At 37.5% G+C, this 16,059-nt stretch overlaps 1 protein-coding gene across 3 annotated transcripts in view; it reads left to right on the top strand.

Annotated features, from left to right (window-relative positions):
• Window positions 1–16,059, top strand: part of LOC129749153 (metabotropic glutamate receptor 5-like) — a 154,211-nt gene that overhangs the window by 66,892 nt on the left and 71,260 nt on the right. For all 3 annotated transcript variants that reach the window (XM_055744050.1, XM_055744057.1, XM_055744068.1), the window contains exons 6-8: window positions 8,185–8,264; window positions 8,341–8,676; window positions 13,300–13,378. In XM_055744050.1, coding sequence (XP_055600025.1) covers window positions 8,185–8,264; window positions 8,341–8,676; window positions 13,300–13,378 — 495 coding nt within the window. The remainder of the gene's footprint in view (window positions 1–8,184; window positions 8,265–8,340; window positions 8,677–13,299; window positions 13,379–16,059) is intronic.

Below are 16,059 nucleotides of genomic sequence, written 5' to 3'. Positions count from 1 at the left end.
AATTATGCTAACAAAATTATTATGACTTTGCGATTCCCTCATGGATCCAAATAGATGTTTAAATATTATGAATTGGAACGCTAGATCTTTGCTGGCTAACCAAGATGAATTCTTTTTATTTTTGAAAACTCAAAACATACATATTGCTGCCATCACTGAAACTTTTTTAAAGCCAGACAATAACTTGAAAAGCAATGCTTTCTTTAAAATTTTACGAAATGATCGACTTGATCGACAAGGTGGGGGTGTAGCTATTGTCATCAATAGTCGTCTCAAATTTAGACTTCTTCCTTCTTTCAATACAAAAGTCTTAGAAACAATTGGAATTGAATTAGAAACTTCTATGGGGAAAATTATAATTGTTGCCGCATACTTGCCTTTTCAATGCAGCGGTGAACAGAAAAATTTTTTGAAGGGAGATTTACAAAAACTCACCAGAAATAAATCTAAATTTTTTATTATTGGTGACTTTAATGCAAAACACCGATCTTGGAATAATATTTCATCAAATTCAAATGGGAATATTTTGTTTAATGACTGCTCTGCAGGTTATTATACTGTTGAATACCCTAATGGGCATACTTGTTTTTCTTCAATTAGAAATCCCTCCACAATTGATTTGGTTCTAACGGATTTAGGCGAGCATTGTAGTCAATTAGTTACTCATGCGGACCTCGATTCAGACCACCTTCCAGTAACATTTTCTTTATCCCAAAGTCCCATTGAAAACCCTTTAAAATCAACTTTTAACTTTCAAAAGGCTAACTGGGAGCGATATATGAATTTTATTGAACGTAATTTAGATGTAAACGTTCCATTGAATTCAATAGAAGATATTGATTTGGCTGTAGAAAATTTGACAACTGCAATAGTCAATGCTAAAGCCGCTTCAATACCTAAAGTTAAACATAAATTCAATCAACCTTTAATTGATGATGATCTTCAGTTTTTGATACGACTGAAAAACATTCGTCGACGCCAATATCAACGTACTAGAGATCCTTATTTGAAATTAATTTATTGCGACCTTCAAAAAGAGATCAAACGTCGTTTAAATTTCATTCGTAATGAAAATTTTGCTAAAGCAGTAGAGGACATAAAACCCTACTCAAAGCCATTTTGGAAATTAACTAAAATTTTGAAAAAGCCCCAGAAGCCAATTCCTACTTTGAAAGATGGGGATAAACTTCTTTTAACTAATTCAGAAAAGGCTCAAAAATTAGCCCAACAATTTGAGTCTGCTCATGATTTTAATTTAAACGTTGTAAGTCCAATTGATGCTCAAATTTCCCTAGAATTTGATGATATTCTTTCTAAGCAAAATGTGTTTGAAAGTTCTTGTGAGACAAATATTGATGAACTTAAATTGATTTTCAAAAAATTTAAAAATATGAAAGCTCCAGGGGAAGATGGGATTTTCTATATTCTTCTTAAAAAGTTGCCTGAAAGCACTTTAAATTTTTTAGTTAAAATTTTCAACAAATGTTTTCACTTGGCCTATTTTCCCAATAAATGGAAAAATGCCAAAGTAACTCCAATTTTGAAACCTGGAAAAAGTGCTTCAGAGCCTTCAAGTTATCGACCAATTAGTTTGCTTCCATCTTTAAGTAAACTATTTGAGAGAGTTATTTTGAATAGAATGATGATTCACATTAATCAGAATTCCATTTTCCCTGATGAACAATTTGGTTTTCGTCATGGACATTCTATTACACATCAACTTTTGAGTGTAACTAATATGATTAACGCTAGCAAATCTGAAGGTTATTCAACTGGTGTTGCTCTTCTTGATATTGAAAAAGCTTTTGACAGTGTTTGGCACAAAGGTTTAGTAGCTAAATTAGCTCGATTTGATTTTCCTGTATATCTCACCAAAATTATTCAAAATTATTTGACTAGCCGAACCTTACAAGTAAGCTATCAAAATTCATGCTCTGAAAGGACACCCATTAGAGCTGGTGTCCCTCAAGGCAGTATACTTGGGCCAATTTTATACAATATTTTTACTTCTGATCTTCCTGATGTACCAGAAGGAAAAGATAGAAGATTATTTGCTGATGATACTTTGCTTTCAGCAAAAGGTCGAAATTTACGGGTGGTACGCAGTAGATTGCAACAAAATTTAAATTCCTTTTTGAATTACTTGAAAATGTGGAAAATTTCTCCTAACGCTTCCAAAACTCAACTTATTTTATTTCCCCATAAGCCAAGAGCAAATTTTTTAAAACCTAATGAAAATCATTCCATAACTTTTAATGGGGTTTCATTAGAATGGTCTGATCACGTGAAGTACTTGGGACTTACACTTGATCGGAATCTTACTTTTAAAAATCACATTGAAGATATTCAATCTAAATGTAATAAATACACTAAATCTCTTTATTCTCTCATCAACAGGAAATCCCGGTTGTGTCTGCGAAATAAGATGCTCATCTACAAACAAGTTTTCCGACCAGCGATCATGTATGCAGTTCCGATTTGGTCTAGCTGCTGCGCGACGAGGAAGAAAGTCATCCAGAGGATTCAGAACAAAGTTCTGAAAATGATTTTGCGGCTTCCACCTTGGCACAGCACCGAAGATCTTCATCGGATTGCAGGCATTGAATCTATCGAAGAGATGGCCAACAAAATCATCTCCAACTTCAGAGGCAAATCGATGCAGTCTTCCATCGCAGAGATTCGTTCTCTTTATGTTTAGTTTAATTTTAAGATAGTGTTTAGTTTTAAGTATAAAATATTTTTGCTATTACAGGATGTTCTCCTACATTAAAAACTTGATTGCGCTCAGCAAATTTAAATCTTATAAATAAATTTTTATAATCTAGTTACTTATAGGGCTATGAACAGTTCATTATTGAGCTGAACACCTAGTTTAATGCAATAATGTAATATAAGTGTAATCATGATTTGATACAAATAAAGACATATTTAAAAAAAAAATAAAAAAAAAAAATAAAAAAACACTCCTTACCTCTCCTCTTGTTGATTAAAGGCCTGATCTCTCCTCTTGCGACTCGAGATCCGTCCTCTTATCGTAGAGACTTGAGATTGACCACACAAACCTCTCCTCCTGAAGAATTGATGCCTGACCTCTCCTCTAACGACTTGATGCCGTACCTCTTATCCCCAGGATTCAAGGTTCGCCACCTTTATGCCCGTCGTGTGCCGAACGAGAGCAGTTTATCCTAGACTCGTGCCTGTCATAGCACACGCGCGGGACTTAATGCAACTACTCGGATGATTCTCGATGCAGACATGATCCTACACCAGGTCGAAGGCCGCTTTACCTGTGGGTATTTCTCGATCGTGGAATAACCCTTTCCCAGCGATTTCCACTGTGAAGAAAGTTAAGTTTCGATCGATGGGAACCGCACTACTCAGATACTTCCCGAAGGAGGACCATCCTACGCATGAACGCGGCGTACCCACGGTATTCGCTAAGCAGAAGATGTTGCCTTGGGATTTAAACGCTACGACTCGAATGTTTCCCGACAAGGGCGACATCCTACACCGACTCGAGAGGCTCGCCCAGCATTCAGAGCCTCTCTATCCGTGGGTATCCCGCGAAGTAGTTAACCCTCTTCCGGAGCACCCATGACTTCCGCTACGCAGAAGATGATGCCTTATCTTTGTAGATTCGATCAAGAGATCGGACGCACACTACTCAGATGCTCCCCATTGAAGGAGTTATCCTACTGCGTTGACTCCAGCTCCTCTGCAGGGCAGTCATGATCCGAGTGAACGCATCGCTAACCGCATGCTAAGTGTTGGAATCCGTACACATCCTCTGCACCACGTTGTCTGCTGTCGTGTCGGGCCCGCAGACGGCAAGTATGGTGGTACGTACCGTCCCAATCCTCGGACAGGCAAAAACACACGTCAAAACCGGTAGTGGTACTTCATGAAGCATCCATGACCAGTCAGGAATTGCGTCATATGGAATTCCAGCAACAGACATCGTCCTCTAGAAAAACCGAGATGGGCATGACGCCCGCCACTACGCAGGCGGCTTCGGACGATATGGTCCGGTATAACTCGCAGGTTCTTTTTTTTACAAGATGGAAATCAAACCATAACAGCCGGGTGTTTGCTGCCGTGAGTGGGTTTCTCCCACTAAAACCATCTTGGGCTTCGTATGCCAGATGTGCCCCTTGGTTTCACTCTATGATACTACATCAAGGGGTAGGATATCTCACCGTTTTCCTCTTTCTCAATTTTCGTCTTTCTCCTTTTTCCTCCTTTTTCTTTTCCTCTATCGCGACTGGTACGGAAGACCCCGAGACGTGTGCCGGTTAGGTAACGCTTTCAGAGTAACTCACGCCCGTCACAGCATCCACTTCCGCAGGATTTCTTACCACCAAGGCATGGCCGTTTGAGAAACTACCAAGCTAGAATCCCGTCACGACCACCCCGAATGGTATCTCCACTTCCCTTTGCTGCAGGAAAGATCGTAGCTGAGTACGTGAGACTTTTTAAGTCCCACCACACGTATGAGTCCAGATTAGGGTTATACCGACCCCTAAGATCGCTCTGCTTTTGAATTGTAGTGTCATACGAGGCCCAAGACCTTCCGTTAGCTTGTCAAATTTGGTTGACTATCTCGCTCTCTCCGTTCATCATCTTTCCTGATTCTTATTAGATCGCGCATGATTTGCGAGATTTCGTCGACTTTAGCACGCCACGCTGCTAAGTGTCTGCAGGTTACATTGTCTTCACAGGGGCTGCCTCCAGGCCGCTGTTCCGTACCGCAAGATTGATGTGATCACGCTTACCAGTATCCTCCTCTTAATATTGCGGATTGCCAAGGAGTTCGACATCATCCGTGTGTGTGCGACCGTGGCCATTGACGCTCTCTTACACACGTAGTCAACATGACTGACGTAAAACTGAGTATGCCGTCTATCATCATCCACTTTACTTAATTGCACATTGGACATGATGTTGCACAGTCCAACTGTTTGGGGTGAGATCAGGTTGGAGTCTCATTCGTAGGAGCTCGTCGTACGTGATGTTCCACAGGACCGGGCCGAGTATTGACCCCTGTGGAACACCCGCCGAAACCTCTTGTGTTCGTAAGCCCTCACCGGTCATATACTGTAGTTGGCGTTTGTGGAATTAACTTTTAACAAGCCTGTACAGTTATGCCGGCACCCTCGTTTGGATGAGCGAGGACACAATCGCTGTCCAACTGACGCTGTTGAAGGCGTTTTTCAAGTCCAGAGTGACCACCGCCCAAAAGCAGAGCCCTCTACCCTTTGTTAGCCTGGCTCTGTCCGCTACCTCAATGACAGAACGGATGGCATCTACGGAGCTGCGTCCTCTACGGAAACGAAATTGTTTCTCCGAGAATCCGCCCTCACTTTCAGTGTACCTCTGGAGTCGGTTCTGTATCACCTTCTCGAGGACCTTACCCGCTGTGTACAGTAGATAGATCGGCCGGTATGCTGATGGGTCCCCTGGAGGCTAACCCGGTTTAGGCAGAAGGACGAGTTTCTGCCGCTTCCACGTGTCGGGCGGGGAACACTTGTTCCGTCACATATCGTTGCAACGATGTCGGGAACATTTCGGGGCACTTCCTGGTCGCAGCCTTCACTGCGATGTTCGGAATGCCGTCCGGTACGGGGACCTTCCTTGGTTGGAGAGACTTAGAGATTTCGCGAAGTTCTTCCACCGTAATCCTCTCTTCTATGCTGGTGTCTCAGTCGTACCGAACAAATGGCCAGCGGGTAACATCGTGCTGTGGGAACAGCTCGTTGATGATGACTCTCAATTTTTCTGGGCACGTTTCAGGTGGCGCACCCCCACTTTTAGTTTTGGTCATGGCTATCCGATAGGCATCGCCCCTTGGACAGTCATTGGCGTCACGGCATAGTTGTTTGAAACGTGCCCTTTTGCTTGCGTTGATGGCCCAGCAGAGGGCCGATCTCGCGCTTGTGAAGAGTAGCCTAAGCTCCGCTCTCCCTTCTTGGGTCCTTGTGTTCTACATCTTGCGCCTTACCCCATGGCAGTCGGTACGCAGACCCGCGAGAGGCTCTCTCTCTCTGTCCTCTGTGCAACACTTCGACAAAGGCGTTTTGGTTGAAATGTGTTGTCTTCCAGAGGCGTTCATCTGTCCTAGACTCACGTCAGCCTGTCCGCGTACTTGAGCCTAACCGATAGCGGATCGCGAAGTGATCGCTATTTTTGTAGGCCTCGCTCACCATCCAATCGCACACCAACCCCGGGCTACCGTAGGTGACATCTATGGTTAACTCGCTCCCGTTCCTGTGGTAGGTTCTGGTGTTACTTAAGTTTGCCAGGTCCATTTGTGAGACGGCTACTCTATTCATCGACCCACGCGTTAAAGTCGCCAGCTATAACGATGGGGCTTCTTCCCGTAAGCACCTCTACACTCTACAATCTTGTCAACCATAGTGCCGAACCTCTCCAAGGACCTTCTTGGAGAGCATAGCAGCTACAGAAGTAGATTCCGATAACTTTGGCTATCACCATGCCTTCGTCAGTCACCACCACCTCTTGTATGTATGTTACCCATATCGCGGCCAGTTTGGCATCATCTGTAACCCGATTATGTAATGCCATTTGAAGCTCTACGATATGGGTCTGTCCATAGCGCGAAGTCCAACCTTTCCTTAACTGTCATCGGCCGCAACAGCTGGTGTGCAGTATAGCTGTGGTTGAGGTTAAGTTGGACAACCTCTATGCTCTTGGCGCCCGGGGTGGTTCCACCTGCGCACCTAGGGTTGCCAGCAACGTGGTGTCCAGCGCAGACAGGGCGTTTAGCAAGCTTCTTGCAGATAGCTGACTTGTGGCCGGTTCCGCTGCAGCGCCAGCATATGCCACTTCTGTCCTGCCCAGTGCAGTCGGATGACTACTTATGGCCACAGTATTTATATTTTGTAATGCGTTAAAGAAGTAGCAATTTTCCTGGTAAAATCTAATCCTGGTACATATACTGAAGTTTTAAATTGATAAGTTTATTACTCAGAACATTATATTTCTGTAACAGCACGATTATTCTTTACCCCATTTACTCAACAAATTTTAATCGAAGAGGAATATTAAACCAAACGCGTTCTGATTTCTTTCTTCCAGCTTGAGCTTGAGCTTGAGCTTGGATAAACCGTACATTTCAGTAGTTGCTACTCCGTGATTGACGAGAACCATCAAAATTGCACATAGATCCAAATAAATGGGGCTTGGGATTAGCTTACCATTTTCTGTGTGCACGTTTCGAAGGTTCCTTATCTTATATGGTCAATAACGGCGCCGGCCACGTCCTTACGGTTCATCGGGGAAAGGGAAGGATTGTTAGTTCGACTTCCGTTGCTACTAGAGACCGAATACACCTCTAAATCTCCACGGTCGTCACAGGGAGGGTGGTTTGTTAGTGGGGAGGGTAAATAAGATCTGGATTCCCTTTGGGAAGGGATGTGATCAAAGCAAAGTTAAAAATCGTCGCGTCGCACACTATCGAGTACATCGCGTTTTTTTAGAGCAATTACGTCCTAACGTGGCATTGTCATACCCGTACAATGTTCTTAGCACCGGTGCAACTCACCGAATTTTACCGCGCTTATAACGAGAAGAGCAAAACATCCTAACGTGGCATTGGCATACACATTTAGCACCGATGAACACCGAATTTTATCACGAGTAAAAACGTTCTAACGCATTATGCAAACGGGGAGAAGAAGAGAAATAAAAAAACGAACGGAATTTAACCGCATTGGAAATTTTTTATATTGAAATCATCATACACGTACAAAACACTTTTATCGCGCGCTGTAAACCACGAGAAAACATGTCCAAACGCGGCTTTGCAATGTACGTACGAAATAAAACGCGGAAAAATTATCCATCATCGAACGCTGTACAAGCCTTTGATTTCACGGCGGGTAGGCGTCCTACGTACCTAACAATTCACTTCTAACAACTAACTGCCGAACTTAATATCTCTCAAAATCGTAGCAAGAAAATTTAATCTGCCAGATTCACACATTTTAAGCAATTAATTAATAATATGGTTCGATTTGAAATGAAAAAAAAAAAAAAAAAATATACTTATCTTAGTATCCAGTTGTAAGACTTTCTTTAACTTCTGTGGGCAACGGTATCGGGTGAAAATCGCCACTCGTCGTCATCAAAAAGCGTTCTGATTTCTTTCTTCCACTATTTTAACAGAAAACTATGGTCAATCCGGCATCCAGGCATTCAGGGAGTTAGCGGAAAAGTATGGAGTTTGCATTGCAAGAGAAGATTCTGTAAGTATACGCATGTTTTTGGAAATAATCATTCCTAAACGATTTGGGTCATTTCCAAAAACCTCTTCTCCCGCAGGTCCTTAGCAACGCTGACGACGAATCGTTCGCCGATGTGCTGCGCAACATCGAACAGGACCCGAACGCCAACGTGGTGGTCTGCTTCTGCGAGGGAATGACCGTTCGGGGACTTCTGAGGGCCATCCAGCGCCTGAACATGTCCGATCGGTTCCTGCTGATTGGGAGCGATGGCTGGGCCGATCGAGCCGACGTCGTCCAGAACTACGAACGTGCCGCCCTCGGATCGATCTCGATCCGCATCCACAGCCCGTACGTGAAATCTTTCGACGATTACTACTTCGGGTTGAGCCCCTTCACTAATAAACGAAACCCATGGTTTCGGGAGTTTTGGGAGGTGAGTAGAATTCGGTCAATGAAGGCCAATTACATCTGTCGTGTCGTGTTACGTCAGGCTGAAAGTTGAATGAGTAGGTATTGTAGTGTATTGGTTTTTCCAAAGACCAGGAAAAGAAAGGAAAATACACTTCCACTTTTCACGAACATCATTGTGTTCGGGGTCGCGATTGTATTGTGCCCATAATGAATGGATGTTTTCCCATCTCCGGAGTAATTTTTTCTCCTCTTTAAAAACGAGAAAAGTTCTCCAACTAGCACAATTCTTTTGTGCGGCCAAAAATCTTCGGCTCCCATCATTTGGAGGACCAAAACACACCGAGCTCATTACCTATTTATGGATGACGAAAGCCATCTTGGGCCCCGGGGGGACGACTCATCAGAAGCAGCGAAATCCATTCAAGAGCCTTCCCTTCTTCATAGGAACAACCGGATGAATAGAAAGGCGATTATTTTAATCGGTCCGGTGAGACATTAATCTGGTCGGCAGTGGCCTGTCTTTTTGATATAGGGAAAACCACAAACCGGGTCGCGTGGTTTTTCCTTCTTCCATCATCAATTTTTCCCGACTCTGGCACGAGACTTACTTTAGCGCTGGCGGGAAAAAAGTGGTCCGAAAATACTTGTTGCTCAGTTGAGCGAAAATCCTCGTCGGAACAATGAATGGCTTGGTTTGGGAAAGTGTTCTTTGTGCTTGTCGGGATTAAGAGAAGGGTATTGAGGAGCTAATAACAATATGGGCTTTCGGTTGAGAAACGATACCTCAAACAAAGAATGGCACTGAATTTTAGCGTGCTAAACTTTTGAACCAAACATTCCTGTGAAGAGGACCAACTTCCACATAAAGCTCAGTTTGAGGAAACCTAACCTTAAAGTCTGAAAACTGCCTGCCTGACAAAGAAAGCTTAGCTTACTCTAGGTCTAATGATTAGTGGTTGGCTTACCAAAAAAAGCCGTTCATCTCTTTTATCCATAGGAAATAATTTATGACTCAAAATAGATAACGATGTACTTTATTTGGTGTATAGTCTTCTGAAGAGCAGGCAATAAACATGGCCAATAATGGAAGCTCTTCATATCAAATCAGATTTAATTTTTGATTTCACTAACCCTTTTCTGATACCTGATTCTGGATTCAATTTTTTGCTGTCATTCATTGTCATTTTTGTCATATTATGTATTTTTTTGTAATGGATTATTTATTGAGATTTCTTGTATTTTTTTTTTAAAAATTCTCATTTATTGTCAATTTTATAATTATTTGTTATTTATTGTCTTTTTTATTTACCTTTTTTGATTTTTAATTTGTCAATTTTTGTTATTGGCTTATAATTTTTTAATTTTTTTTAATTATGTTTTTTTAGTAATTTTTTGTCATATTTCGTAATTTTTGGTATCTATTGTAGTTTTAACAATAATTTTGTAATTTTGTAATTTTTTATGATGTTTAGAAATATTTTGTACTTTTGTTTTTTTTAACTTTTGACGTTTTTTTGTCTTTCAAGAAGCTTTTTGTTATTTCACATTTTTTTTTGTTTTATTTTATGTTTTATTTTCAATTATCTATTGCGTTTCTGGTATTTTTTTATCATTTTTATTGTATTTTTTCTTATTTTGTCATGTTTTGGTCATTTTGTGTATTTTTTTGAAATTTTTTTAAATTTTTTGTTTTTATATTTTTTTTGTATTTTTCGTTTTTTTTATAATTTTTTGTAATTTATTGTAACTTTTTGAATTTTTTGAAATATTTTGCAAGTTTTTGTGATTTTTTTTTGCAATTTTTTGTCTCTTTTTGTAATTTTTTGTAACACTTTGAAATTCTTTGAATTTTTTTGTTATTTTTGTAATTCATTTTGGATTAAAAAAAAAATTGAAATTTTTTGAAGTTTTCTAAAAATTTTTGAAATATTTTGTTACGTTGTCTATTTTTTTAATAATTTTTTTTAATATTTGTATTTTTTGCAATTTGTTGTATTTTTTTTTGTTATATTTTGTAATTTTTGTATTTTTTGTTATTTTTTGGAATTTGTTTTTGTAACTTTTTATTTTTTTTTGTATTTTGTCGTTTAAATTTTTTTCCATATTTTGTAATGTTTTTGGTCAATTTATGTATTTTTATGTCATTTTATTTAAGTTTTTGTAATTTTTTGTTTTTCATATTTTTTGTATTTTTCGTTATATTTTATAATTTTTTGTAATTTTTTGTATTTTTCGGAAATATTTTGCAAGTTTTTGGGATTTTTGTTTAATTTTTTATCTTTTTTTGTAATTTTTTGTAACACTTTGAAATTCTTTGAAAGTTTTTGAAATTTTTGTTATTTATTTTGGATTTTAATTTTGTTTTTTTTTTGAAGTTTTTTAAAATATTTTGAGATTTTTTGTAACGTTATGTCATTTTTTTATAATTTTTTGTTATTTTTGTATTTTTTTGCAATTTGTTGTAATATTGTTGTTTTTTGTAATATTCTATAATTTTTTGTTATTTTTTGTAATTTTAAGTTTTTTTTGTAACTTTTTATTTCTTTTGTATTTTGTCGTTTAAAATTTTTGTACTTTTTTTTAATTTTTCATTTTTTGTCTTTGTTTTCCTTTTTTTATGTTTTGTCATTTTTGGTAATTTTTGTCTTTTTCTGTCATCTTTTTTTGTCATTTTTTGTAATTTTTTGTCTTTTTTTTTTATCATTTTTTGTAATTTTTTGTCTTTTTTTTTGGCATTTTTTGATATTTTTTGTCATTTTTTTGTCCTTTTTTTGTCAGTTTTTGTTCTTTATCCTGTCATTTTTAATCATTTCATCGTACGTCATTTTTTCGTTTGTTTTTTTTTTGTAATTTTTTGTCATAGTTTTTCAAATTTTAGTCGTTTTGGTCTTTATTTAGTTTTTATCGTTTTTTGTCATTTTTGTATTTTTTTTTTCATTTTCTGTCCTTTTGTCCACATATTTTAGAACACTTTGTTTGTCTTTTCTTTGACATTATTTGTGATTATTTTTATCAGTTTGTTGTGAGATGTAATGATTTTTTTGGTATTTTTATGTAATTTTTTGTTTATTTCTTTCAGATTTTGATTATTTTTTTGTTTATTTTTTGTCGTTTTTTTGTTAATTTTTGTAATTTTTTGTAAATTTTTTGACATTTTTTATAATTTTTTGTAACTTTTTGTCATTTTACGTAATGTTTTGGTAATTTTTTGTCTTTGTTGTCGTTTTGGGTTGTTTTTGGTTTATTTTTGTAGTTCATTGTTATTTTTTGTAATTTTTGGTTATTTTTTTGTCGTTTATGTTATTTTTTCGTTTTTTTGTTATTTTTTGATATTTTTCTAATTTTTTGTAATTTTTTTGCAATTCTTTTTTGTTTTTTTGTAAATTCTGCAATTTTTTTTTGTTTTTTTGATTATTATAAGTAATTTTTTGTAAGTTTTTGTCAAATTTTGTCATTTTTTTCTGTATTTTTTGTCATTTGTGTCATTTTTTTCCATTTTTTTGTAATGTTTGGTCATATTTTGTCAATTTTTATTTTTTTTTTGAATTTTTTTGTAATTGCCTTTTTCATTTTTCGTCTTTTTTTTTTATTTCATGTCGTTTTTTGTAATTTTTGACCATTTTTGGTCATTTTTTGTAATATTTTATTAATTCTTTTTTTTTGTATTCTTTTGGTATTTTTTGTAATTTTTTGTGTATTTTGTAATTTTTTTTGTTATTTTTTGCAATTTTTTGTTATGTTTTGTTATTTTTTGGATTTTTTGTAATTTTTTGTAAAGTTTTTTTTTTATTTTTCGTATTTTTTTTACGAAATTTCAGATTCAGATTTCAGATTCAGATTTCAGATTCAGATTTCAGATTCAGATTTCAGATTCAGATTTCAGATTCAGATTTCAGATTCAGATTTCAGATTCAGATTTCAGATTCAGATTTCAGATTCAGATTTCAGATTCAAGATTTCAGATTCAAGATTTCAGATTCAGATTTCAGATTCAGATTTTAGATTCAGATTTCAGATTCAGATTTCAGATTCAGATTTCAGATTCAGATTTCAGATTCAGATTTCAGATTCAGATTTCAGATTCAGATTTCAGATTCAGATTTCAGATTCAGATTTCAGATTCAGATTTCAGATTCAGATTTCAGATTCAGATTTCAGATTCAGATTTCAGATTCAGATTTCAGATTCAGATTTCAGATTCAGATTTCAGATTCAGATTTCAGATTCAGATTTCAGATTCAGATTTCAGATTCAGATTTCAGATTCAGATTTCAGATTCAGATTTCAGATTCAGATTTCAGATTCAGATTTCAGATTCAGATTTCAGATTCAGATTTCAGATTCAGATTTCAGATTTCAGATTCAGATTTCAGATTCAGATTTCAGATTCAGATTTCAGATTCAGATTTCAGATACAGATTTCAGATTCAGATTTCAGATTCAGATTTCAGATTCAGATTTCAGATTCAGATTTCAGATTCAGATTTCAGATTCAGATTTCAGATTTCAGATTCAGATTTCAGATTCAGATTTCAGATTCAGATTTCAGATTCAGATTTCAGATTTAGATTTCATATTCAGATTTCAGTTTTCAATCAGGTCATAAATAATAAGATTTAATTTTTTATACGTTTTTTTCCTACAGATGAAATTCAACTGCAGCTTGCCAACCATCGAAGAAAGGAAATTCTCGTTGCTTTCAGACCGAAAACCTTTATGCACAGGTAAGAAAAATAAATCTATACATTTACTTAAAAAAATCAATGATAATTTCAATGGTAATGTTTTTTAACTAATTCATCCGGTTTTCAAAAAAAAAACTCAAATGCTATAGGAAGTACGCTACATAAAATCAAATCAACAAATTTAGATGGAATGAAAATTTTCCCAAAAATTACAACAATAGTAATAACATGAACTATCTCTTTACCTCAATAATTGTTGATGACTTTTGTGAGTACATCTCACAGTAGACATTCTTGGAGAATAACATAAACGAGCCCGTATTGTTGTTTACCAACTTCTGGCCCACTGGAAAACTAGTAGTTCCGGCTTCAAGATAACTCCAGAACACGAACGGAATCATTACTTGTTTCCAGAAAACCTGTAAAATTACCACCGCATTTGTGTGTGCTGATGGGCCTCGCCTCTTGGATTTTTGATCCGATCCCTCGAAACCAGAAGCCCTCAAATAACCTCCATACACCTACCAGCTTGTACCACACTATAGTGATGCTCTCTCAGGACGCTTCCGCTTCTGGTGAACTGGGCTTGAAAACTGGTTGAAAAGTTTTCTTCTTTTCAAATGAATATCAACATGCCGCTGCCGTTGCAAAAAGCAAGCAGGGAGGCCGAGAATTTATGCCCTACAGGAAGCTGCCATGAATTGGAAAAAAAAAAAATCTTTTTCTTTTCAAGAGGTTTGCTCGTTGAGAAGCAGAAGATGTATTGCTAAACGGCGTCGACATGATTCTACGGAAGAACAAGTGAGCCATTTGACCGGTAATTTGTAAATATGCAGTTTTCTCTTCCTAAAATATGTTTTACAGTCCTCAATTTGATCATTTGGTGTCATAATCAATTGAAACATTCTAAGGTTTAATTGTTGAAACGTACGCATAAAAGAACAAAAAGCGATGAGGTGCGATCCTGGATTTAATGCAAAGGCCCCTCTCAATTTAAATTTTCTTAGCTAGTTCTTGTTTAGGGAGGGAGAATCATCATAAACGGATGAAAATTCTTAAAAAAAATCTTAGCTTGTTCGAGTGTTCTATTGAAAAATGTTGAAAATTATATTGCTTGATATTTTTAGATGATCTGATAGAATCACCTCCAATCATGGAATGAAGGTATCTGCAGATTATTGACCTGAATTTATTTATTTGTTTGGTGTTCCGTCTCACGACATAACCTGATGAACAATATTCCTCCAATTCACTCGATTCATGGCAACCGTTCTCCAACTTTTCGGAGATCCCACATTCGCCAGATCACGTTCCACTTGGTCTAACCACCTTGCTCGTTGCGCCCCTGCTCGTCCGGCATTCTCGCAACTTGTCCTGCCCAGCGTATCCACTTTCTGGATACTGGGTTCTCCGTAGAGTCGCGCGAGCTCGTGGTTCATCCCTCGTTTCCTCATTCCGTTCTCCTGCACGCCGCCAAAGAAGGTTCTTAACACTCGTCGCTCGAAAACTCCCAGTGTACGCAGGTCCTCCTCGAGCAATGTCCATGTCTCGTGCCCGTAGAGAACAACCGGTAAACTGAGCGTCATATACAGGTTACACTTCGTGCGAGGGCTAAGTCTTCTCGACCGCAGATGCTTGAGGAGTCCATAGTAGGCACGATTTCAGCCGATCATTTGGTGTCGGATCTCACGGCTGGTGTCATTGTCTGCGATCACCAGTGAGCTGAGATAGACAAAATCTTAGACTATGTCCAGTTCGTCGCCGTCGATCGTGACCTTGTTATTACTGGACAAGCGGGCTACTTAATTTTGGACGTATTATTAATTAACCTGTTGCGAGGAAGTAAAAAATCGACGAGTTTGTGAATAAACCACATGTTTGTTTATTACAAAGCTCATACAATAGAGTAAGGTTATTAAACGTAAGAATTTGGAAGAAATATCTACATACATCTTACTTTTAGTGATTTCCAGCCTTACACAAATTACTTTATAGATAGGCTGGTAGTATGATACCCAAACCTAAAATGTTTAGTTTTTAAGGTTAGGTAAGTACAGTGACTATGAAATTTCTTCTAAGCGGCTCACCTGAGATATCGATGGTTTTAGTTCTCGGGAGCGATGGCCAACAAACGGTAAATATATAACTAGGATGAAAGATCTATAAAATACTGGATTAGCAAACTGTAGCTAAATTATGCTTTACTTTGTGACATACTCTAGTTGATCGGGATAAACATTCGTTGTGTTCCTGGACTATATTATAGGGTTGCAGATGCCACCTAAATTTGAAGGAGAATAAATAAACTTCAACCTAGATCGCTTTCCTCAACCGAGTTCATTTTCGTTGTCTCTTCTTATTTTCCCGCTTATGTATAGATAGATGTCGATACTTTGACAGACCGATGTAGGAGAAATGGGGCTTGCTGATTTCGTGGCGCTACTAACATAACCCAATCCTTCCTGCTTCGCGTTTCAGTTTGCGCTAGATCTCCTTTACCGCCGCAGATGATCTGCCGACTATTTTTTTTTTTTTTTTTGATAATTTATAAAATATCTAAAAGTGATGTTGAAAACGCTAAACATAATCATCAAAAACTTATGGTTTCAGTTGAACACAAGGCCGGATTAGGGGAGGGTTTGATGGGGGCAATTGCCCCGCCTCCACCCGACTCAAAGGCACCCTTAACTTACTTAATGATCCCGCGCCGATCCTCCGGT

Source organism: Uranotaenia lowii, chromosome 1 (assembly GCF_029784155.1).
Source record: "Uranotaenia lowii strain MFRU-FL chromosome 1, ASM2978415v1, whole genome shotgun sequence".
Classification (NCBI taxonomy): Eukaryota; Metazoa; Arthropoda; class Insecta; order Diptera; family Culicidae; genus Uranotaenia; species Uranotaenia lowii.
This window is presented reverse-complemented; position numbering and strand designations above follow the sequence as displayed.